Source organism: Salmo salar, chromosome 19 (assembly GCF_965601325.2).
Source record: "Salmo salar chromosome 19, fSalSal1, whole genome shotgun sequence".
Taxonomy (NCBI): Eukaryota; Metazoa; Chordata; class Actinopteri; order Salmoniformes; family Salmonidae; genus Salmo; species Salmo salar.
The window spans coordinates 51,076,941-51,086,751 of NC_138309.1; the positions used below are offsets into that span (position 1 = coordinate 51,076,941).

Consider the following 9,811-nt stretch of genomic DNA (forward strand, 5'->3'; position numbering starts at 1 on the left):
TGCCCTCCTACGGCCTCCTCCACGTCTCCTGATGTACTGGCCTGTCTCCTGGTAGCGCCTCCATGCTCTGGACACTACGCTGACCGACACAGCAAACCTTCTTGCCACAGCTCGCATTGATGTGCCATCCTGGATGAGCTGCACTACCTGAGCCACTTGTGTGGGTTGTAGACTCCGTCTCATGCTACCACTAGAGTGAAAGCACCGCCAGCATTCAAAAGTGACCAAAACATCAGCCAGGAAGCATAGGAGCTGAGAAGTGGTCTGTGGTCCCCACCTGCAGAACCACTCCTTTATTGGGGGTGTCTTGCTAATTGCCTATAATTTCCACCTGTTGTCTATTCCATTTGCACAACAGCATGTGAAATGTATTGTCAATCAGTGTTGCTTCCTAAGTGGACAGTTTGATTTCACAGAAGTGTGATTGACTTGGAGTTACATTGTGTTGTTTAAGTGTTCCCTTTATTTTTTTGAGCAGTGTACTTAAGTACAATTTTTTCCACCTGTGGGTTATGGGATATTGATTTGAGTTAGTGCACGTAGCATTCTCTGTAGTCACGGTTTGTTGTTAGTTTATTGTTTGTTTTTGACTTTGCTTAGTTTCACTTTCTAATAAATAATGTGGAACTCAACATTCGCTGCGCCTTGGTCCGACATTCATTCCAACGAACGTGACACCGCACCACCCTCTGGAGAGCGTTGCGGTCTAGGGTGGTACAGCCGCCGTACCAGGCTGTGATACAGCCTGACAGGATGCTCTCGATTGTGCATCTGTAAAAGTTTGTCAGGGTTTTGGGTGACAAGCCAAATTTCTTCAGCCTCCCGAGGTTGAAGAGGCACTGTTGCGCCTTCTTCACCACACTGTCTGTGTAGGTGGACCATTTCAGTTTGTCTTTGATATGTACGTCCAGGAACTTAAAACTTTCCACCTTCTCCACTGCTGTCCCTTCGATGTGGATAGAGTCAGCGTATAGATCAATGTCGTTCTCTGATTTGTCAGAAAGACTGCATTTAATTAGTGGACACCACTCATTTTTATTACAACACACCTGTCATAATTGTTTTCTTCATTAATAAGGCTAGGTGTCCCGTTAGCGGGAAACCTGTCGACAACATCCGGTGAAATTGGAGGGCGCGCAATTCAAATAAATAATCGTAATATTAAACATTTATGAACATACAAGTATCTTACATCGTTTAAAAGCTTAAATTCTTATTAATCTAACTGCATTGTCCGATTTACAATAGGATTTACAGTGAAAGCATACCATGCGATTGTTTGAGGACGGCGCCCCACATCAACATATTTTTCAACCAGCACAGGCTTCATAAAATCACAAATAGTGATGAAATAAATCACTTACTTTTGAAGATCTTCCTCTGTTTGCAATCCCAAGGTTCCCAGCTACAACATGAATGGTCTTTTTGTTAGATAAAATCCTTCTTTATATCCCAAAAACTTAGTTTAGTTGACGCCATCGATTTCAGTAATCCACTCGTTCAACATGCAGACAGAGTCCAAAAAGCTACCGCTAAACTTTGTTCAAACAAGTCAAACTACATTTCTATTTAATCCTCAGGTACCCTAAAATGTAAATAAACTATTTAATACGGAAAGAAGTATGTTCAATAGAAAAGTAAAATTAGCAGGCGCGCCTCCTCTTCGTCAAGCGCCGACAGACTGATTTTCCACTGTGACTCTTTGTATCAAAACTCCAAATTCTTCCCCGTTTTGGAAGAAACAACCCTGAAACCTTAAACAGACGGTTGACATCTAGTGGAAGCCATAGGAATTGCAATCTAGGAGCTAGAATTGCATAGGACCCATAGCTTTCCATTATAAAATCCTGGGACCTCAATGAAAAAAATATTCTGGTTGTTTTTTCTTTGGATTTTTGCCTACCATATCAATTGTGTTATAGTCTCATACATTATTTTAACATTTCTACAAACTTCAAAGTGTTTTCTATCCAATGCTACCAATTATATGCATATCCTGACTTCAGGCAGTTTACTTTGGGCACGTTAGTCAGGCGGAAATTCAGGAAAATAGACCCTAGCCCTAAGAAGTAGAGGTTTATTATTATTGTTATTGTTATTATTGCTAAAGGTACTGTATAGGTGTAAACATAATTTTTTTAGCAAGAGATAGCCCTTGTATAGCCTAAGAAAGTAGCAGAAATATGCAGAAAGTAGTTTGAATGCATTTTATTGAAGAGTTTCCCTTACACCTATACAGTATGGAACTTTTTTGGCAACATAGTGATATATTCTTATATACTGTACAATGAGGAATTCAACTACAAAATACTAGTCTTCTCCCATTTTTTTAACCATTGCCCCCACCCACAAGGTGTATAAACAACAATAATAAATAAGAATAAAATAAGATAATAGTTACAAAACAAAAACGTGAAGAACATAAATCAATCAACTCTAATTAGCACATGTAGGACAGTACGCAAGAGTGTGTGCATGGACTTTGCAGATGTATTTCTCACAAGTGCAGCACATAGTACCGAGTTAATGTGTGGGGGTACAGGCTAGTTGAGGTAATTTGTACATGTATGTAGGGGTAAAGTGACTATACATAGATAATAAACAGTGAGTAGCAGCAGAGTAAAAACAAAGGTGGGGGGGTGTCAATGTAAATAGTTTGGGTGGCGATTTGATCAATTGTTCAGCAGTCTTATGGCTTGGGGGTAGAAGCAGTTAAGAAGCCTTTTGGACCTAGACTTGGCACTCCGGTACTGCTTGCCGTGTGGTAGCAGAGAGAACAGTCTATGACTTGGGAGACTAGAGTCTTTGACAATGTTTTGGGCCTTCCTCTGACACCACCTATTATATAGGTCCTGGATGGCAGGAAGCTTGGCCCCAGTGATGTACTGGGCCGTACACACTACCCTCTGAAGCGCCTTACAGTCGGATGCCGAGCAGTTGCCATACCAGGCAGTGATGCAACTGGTCAGGATGCTCTTGATGGTGCAGCTGTAGAACTTTTTGAGAATCTGGGGACCCATGCCAAATCTTTCCAGTCTGCTGAGTGGGAAAAGGCATTGATGTGCCCTCTTCACGACTTTCTTGGTGTGTTTGGAACATGATAGTTTGTTGGTGGTATGGACACCAAGGAACTTGAAACTCGACCCGCTCTACTACAGCCCCGTCGATGTTAATGGGGGCGTGTTTGGTCCTCCTTTTCCTGTAGTCCACAATCATCTCCTTTGTCCCCCCTTGTTGAGGGAGAGGTTGTTGTCCTGGCACCACACTGCCAGGTCTCTGACGTCCTCCCTATAGGCTCTCTCATCATTGTCGGTGATCAGGCCTACCACTGTTGTGTCGTCAGCAAACTTAATAATGGTGTTGGAGTCATACTTAGCCACGCAGTCGTGGGTGAACAGGGAGTACAGGAGGGCACTAAGCACGTACCCCTAAGGGGCCTCCGTGTTGAGGATCAGCGTGACATGTGTTGTTGTCTACTCTTACCACTTTTGGGTGGCCCGTCAGGAAGTTTAGGATCCAGTTGCAGAGGGAGGTGTTTTAGTTCCAGCGTCCTTAGCTTAGTGATGAGCTTTGTGGGCACTGTGGTGTTGAACTCTGAGCTGTAGTCAATGAACAGCATTCTCACATAGGTGTTCCTTTTGTCTAGCTGTGAAAGGGCAGTGTGGAGTGCAATTGAAATTGCGTCATCTGTGGATCTGTTGGGACGGTATGCAAATTGGAGTGGGTCTAGGGTTTCCAGGATGATGGTGTTGATGTGAGCCATGACCAGCCTTTCAAAGCACTTCATGGCTACAGATGTGAGTGCTACGGGGTGGTAGTCATTTAGGCAGGTTACCTTTGCTTTCTTGGGCACCGGGACTATGGTGGACTGCTTGAAACATGTAGGTATGTTGAATCTCAAATATAAAATATATTTTGATTTGTTTAACACCTTTTTGGTTTGTACATGATTCCATATGTGTTGTTTCATAGTTTTGATGTATTCACTATTATTCTACAATGTAGGAAATAGTCAAAATAAAGAAAAGCCCTTGAATTAGTAGGTGTGTCCAAACTTTTGACTGGTACTGTCTGTTCAAATGTGAAATGTCACATTTGAAGTGTTCCAAAAACACGTTTTCACATGTGAAATATCATGTAAAGTGTTACAAAAAAACCGAATAAGGTACTTGTTTAGATGCGCTGATGGCTTAATTTTTAAAATGTAAATCCTGTAATTTTATTGTAAGTTACCGGTTACTGAGTTATGGTGAAATAGTGTTAACAACTTTAATGTATTTCTACAGCAGAACTGTATTTTGTATATAATGTACAACAACTAACTGTATTCAGGAAGTAAACAGAAATTCTAATTCCACTTCTTTTCAATTACCAGTTGTGAAGTTGTAAATACCAGTTGGATGCATTCATGTGCTTTGAACTCGTTGAGAAACACCAATTGGCGAATGGCCAACAAGCTGCGTCAACCATAAACACATGATGGAGTTCAAAAACCATATTAATAGATTGATTTTCATAAATAATGTTTTGTTGTTACATTTAACTGCTGAATATGCTGTTATCGAGGTCATTTCCTTAATAGGTGATGTCAGAGGTCAGCATATGGGAGAAGTCGGAGCTCAGGGATGATAGATGCATTCCCCACTAGTAATTACCAGTTGGAGGGCCGTTGAAGTGGATTTTTCCCAGTTGTGTGTTGTAAATTCCCACTTCCCACTTGGTTATGAATCGGTACTGCACTTTGAAATGTACGTATGTGCGGGCAATGTGCTCATTAGCATACTTGGGGGCATGGTAAAAAAAAACATCCGTGGAAATGTTTTTAAGTGTTTTTATCATTATGTTGATAAAGGTTGAGCACCTCTTTCGACACTGTCAGTTTTGCAATCTCTGTACAAACTTGTGACAATCAAGAGCTGCAATGTTAAGAGATTATTGTGCTTTTTCCAAAAGCTTAATGCCAGTTGATTCACAGGATAGTACCGTTTAATTCTCAGTAACTTAATAACTTGTTGCAAGTGGGTTATTGTAAAATTCATAGTAATGTACTGTAGGTAACCTGTCACAGTCACTGACCTGATGGTCTGGTAGGTAAGAAGTGTTACAATAACATGGTGGCTTCTATGAATGAATTATCATATGGCTCTTTAGTATAACATACATTTTACAAGGCTGCAGACCTGACAGTATGCAAGCTCAGTATTTACTAACAGAATACAACAGACCAGATTAGCTGGGATGACATTCCCTCTCACGGGAGACCAAAAAGAGCTAGCTGAAAAGCCACGCCTTGAATAAGCCACTCTTGCAATCTTCTAATAGGCTGCCACTGATAAAGTATGCTGCCAATCAGCAAGGGATGTATGTGCATGTTGTCAACAGAAACATCAGTGAAGGTCCAGTAGGCTGGCAAGGATTGCTAGCGGCAGCAAGTGTCATGTAAGTTAAATTTTGCCAATAAGTTATTGTTTCCAGTAAAAAAACATATACAAATTCCCAGCAACTTCTGGCAACAACTTACCATTAATTTAACAGAAAAAACACACAAAAAAAACTTTTGTAAGGATAGCTACTAAAGTTTTTTTTAAGAGGTTTTTGTCTGACAGTGATCTACAAGATGGTGCCGACAGATATTTTCGCCCTGTTCCTAGCTCATAGCCAACTTGGCAATATTTTCTTTTTTTGTGATATTTCTTACATTATTTGCTCAGAACGTTTCTTGCATTATTATCTACAGCCGAAAATAACTTTGGGATATTAGCTCGGCAATCACTCACCAGCATTTCGACCAGAAATGTGACTTTCTTGAATTGAATCCTTTGTTCATAGCCCCCGAGGCATTTCCACTCATGCAAGGGGCTGCTACAAGACGCCGCAAACGGAGAAGAGGAATACGGAATGGGATTTTAGTCCGACTCAGGGGGCATGCACACCATCTACTGCTTCCGAGTATATTACTCGCTAATGTTCAGTCCCTGGACTTTAAAATAGACAAGCTCAGGGCGAGGATCTCCTTCCAGAGAGACATCAGGGACTGTAACATACTCTGTTTCATGGAATCATGGCTCTCTCCACATATACTGTCCCCGTCTATAGAGGCTGGACTGAGGGCTTGTAGGCCTGTTGTAAGGCAGGTCCTCACCAGACATCACTGGCAACAACGTCGCCTATGGGCACAAACCCACCGTCGCTGGACCAGACAGGACTGGCAAAAAGTACTCTTCACTGACGACTCGCAGTTTTGTCTCACCAGGGGTGATGTTCGGATTCGCGTTTATTGTCAAAGGAATGAGCGTTACACTGAGGCCTGTACTCTGGAGCGGGATCGATTTGGAGGGTCCGTCATGGTCTGGGGCGGTGTGTCACAGCATCATCGGACTGAGCTTGTTGTCATTGTAGGCAATCTCAACGCTGTGCATTACAGGGAAGACATCCTCCTCCCTCTTGTGGTACCCTTCCTGCAGGCTCATCCTGACATGACCCTCCAGCATGACAATGTCACCAGCTATACTGCTCGTTCTGTGCGTGATTTCCTGCAAGACAGGAATGTCTGTGTTCTGCCATAGCCAGCGAAGAGCCCAGATCTCAATCTCATTGAGCACGTCTAGGACCTGTTGGATCGGAGGGTGAGGGCTAGGGCCATTCCCCCCAGAAATGTCCAGGAACTTGCAGGTGCCTTGGTAGAAGAGTGGGGTAACATCTCACAGCAAGAACTGGCAAATCTGGTGCAGTCCATGAGGAGGAGATGCACTGCAGTACTTAATGCAGCTGTTGGCCACAGCAGATACTGACTGTTATTTTTGATCCCCCCCCCCCCCCTTTGTTCAGGGACACATTATTCCATTTATGTTAGTCACTTGTCTGTGGGACTTGTTCAGTTTATGTCTCAGTTGTTGAATCGTGTTATGTTCACACAAATATTTACACGTTACGTTTGCTGAAAATAAACGTTTCTTTTTTTGCCCAGTTTATATTTATATTCCGGACTCTGACATTGCTTGTTCAAATTTTTCTATATTTCTTAATTCCTTTATTTTTGCGGCGACGATTTGCGTGTATTGAAAGGGAAAGAGCATACCTGGTCAGTTGCACAACTGAATACATTCAACCGAAATGTGTCTTCCGCATTTAACCCAACCCCTCTGTTTTGTATTGTTAGGTATTACTGCACTGTTGGCGCTAGGAACAAAGCATTTTATGTGTACGCGACCAATAAAATTGTATTTGACTTGTGTAAAAGACCAAGGACATGCTATTGGAGCCATACAAATAGGTAAATGGCTCTGCATTCTAGTCTGTTGTCTCCATCTAGTGGTCTCAAGGAGGAAATGCGTCTGCCAGCATAATGACATCTCATTGTAGCCACCAGAATGCGCTGTTTCACATGACTTGAAGCCAGTTTATGTTCACGCAGTGATTAAATAACACCTCATTGCAAAAAGCAGTCACACTCCGTGAATGACAACGCTTTATGCTTTGTAGAACAACGACCAACTCCAGTCCAATAATAAATGAACTCATAACAAATATATCAACGTAATTTATTTTCATAAAGTACGTATTTGTCAATTATAAACCAACATACAGGCCTTTACAGTGCTTCGAAGGACCTTCTGTACAATTTTCCTGACATCAGGTGAATAATTTATTTACAGATAGACAAACAGACAGGGAAGGTGCACTAAACACCATGATTGTCAGAAAAGCATCAGAAGTGAGTGAGAAAGAGAGAACGAAAGAAAGCGAGATGGATGTTCTGCACACTGTAAATATCATGTAGGTCTGTTTCGGACAGCAAACTCTTATAACATAACAAAAATAAATATGTCCATATGAATTCTCCGTGAAATCCAAGCCCCTTAGTAGCATGTATCCCGTTATCAATGGGCTGAGTTTCAGATGTCAAAGTCAGAGTCGCTGTCCATTACAGAGAGGATCATCTCCGGGCTGCATGCACTTCCGGTGGGGCTGCATTCTGTCCTGGCCAGAGCGAGCATTGCTCCCGGTCGCATCCCGTGGTGCGCGAGCCTGGGAAATAACACACAAATAGTTGTATTACCCATATCACAGTTTACCACCCAAATGTTTATAGACCTAGAAAACACTTAGTGCAAATGTTGCAAAATAGGTAAAAGTCCTATACACATCAGTGCGTCTCATACAATATGTTTATCCAGAACTCATGTAAAGTCCAAAGCTTTCTATTTGGGTTCACTTTGCAGAATCAGATTTCCCGTCTATTTTTAAACAATAGCGTACATTCTCCCTCAACGGAAGTTGTGGATTATGATATAATTACGTTTATTTATGTACTGTATTAACCTGTTCTTGTTGGCGGCAGCGCGGTCTCTCTGTCTTCGGTTCTTGAACCAGTTCCCGACCTGTGTTGGAGTGAGCCCGGTGGCGCGCGCCAGCTCCCTTTTCCTCGCGGGGTCTGGGTAGGGGTCCTGGAGGTACCGTTCCCTCAGCAGGCCCCGCGTCCGCTCCTGGAAATTATCATCGTTATTATCAACATCATCATAAACTGTAGGCTATTTATGGGAAAACAAATAATAATGTAATCCAAACAATACATAGATAACTCGAAATTAAATGTAGGCTATCCATAAAAATGTAAGTGTAGAATTGAGCTACAACTCCAGATAGGCCAAAGCCTGATGAATATTAAACACCAATATAACAAACAAAAAACCTTGAAGCAGTGTGTGTTCGTCTCGCCGTCCCAGATTGTTCTTGGTAAAGGGAACTTCTTCCTGATACGGTACTTGTCCACCGGGCCCAGCGATCGCCCGCGCAGCCTCTCAGCCTCCCGGTAGTGCGCCTCGAGCCACATGGCCTGTAGTTTACCGTGCGAGGCGCTACGCATAAAGCTGTGATTCTCCAGGATGCAGTAGAGTTCGCGGTAGTTCTCGGTGTGAAAGGCGACCACGGCACGCGCCCTCCGGACGGACTCATGCTCTGTAATGAAGCACGCGCCACCTGGGGCCACCGGCAGGGACCACAGAAACCGCGCGAGCCGCTCGACGTCCCCGGTCTCCTCCAGAGTCTCACACACACCGGCCACCTAACAAGAACAACAACTGTCATCTCCAAAAGTAAGACACACCACAAACAAATAAACACACACACACACACACCTGCGCTGCGGAGAAACGTAGCCCAGGGAGAGCAGAGGCAGGTGCGCATGTAGGGGGTTCCTCCGGTAAGAGCATGCCAGGCAGGAGGAGATGGGCGGGAAAGAGCTCTAGCGGGGACATGAACACCATCGGGTCAGCGTAGAGGAGAGAAGAAAAAAAGAGAAGAAAAAGCCAGTTGTCCGTTATGAGCTCCGTTATGAGCTCCGTTATGAGCTCCCCACGTCTGGTGGAGTCTTTCTATAGCTCACCTGATGGGCGGGGTGGGACCCTAGGTCTGCATCTCCATTGGGTGCCCTGCTGGAAGGGGCGGGGCTTTGAAAGCAGCAATGCCCACCACAGCCTAGTAAGCAACAGACCCTTTCCCCCCCCCTTATCCAGAAAAAGTGTTCTGAATTCTACAATGTCAATGGAAAATCTCAATTGGAAAATTCCCCTCCTCACCTTCTTTTTAAAGGTAATCGAGGAGAAGCAGCGAGTAGAGTGAACTTGGAGAAAATGTGGAAACAAATGTGCTTGTAAGAAATTACACTCTCGTCCACTAGCATGTCATCAGGCAAATGATGTTTACAGTGGAATCTCAAATACATGTGTAAAGTGGTAAAATGATATGTAGCTAGTTATGCCTTAGGTGAAATTGCCACTGGGGATGGGGGGAGGTGTAGAATTTCAGGAAA

General features: G+C 43.3%; 1 protein-coding gene across 1 annotated transcript; it reads right to left on the minus strand.

Moving 5' to 3' along the window:
• Positions 1–7,524: 7,524 nt before the first annotated feature.
• Positions 7,525–9,526, minus strand: LOC106578932 (homeobox protein SIX3). Its single transcript, XM_014158208.3, has 4 exons — positions 9,138–9,526; positions 8,693–9,064; positions 8,323–8,486; positions 7,525–8,028 (listed from the first exon to the last, which is right to left on the minus strand). Exons 1-4 carry the CDS (start codon positions 9,264–9,266, stop codon positions 7,896–7,898), a joined length of 798 nt encoding a protein of 265 aa, XP_014013683.1. The 5' UTR covers positions 9,267–9,526; the 3' UTR covers positions 7,525–7,895.
• Between the last annotated feature and the right edge of the window lie 285 nt (positions 9,527–9,811).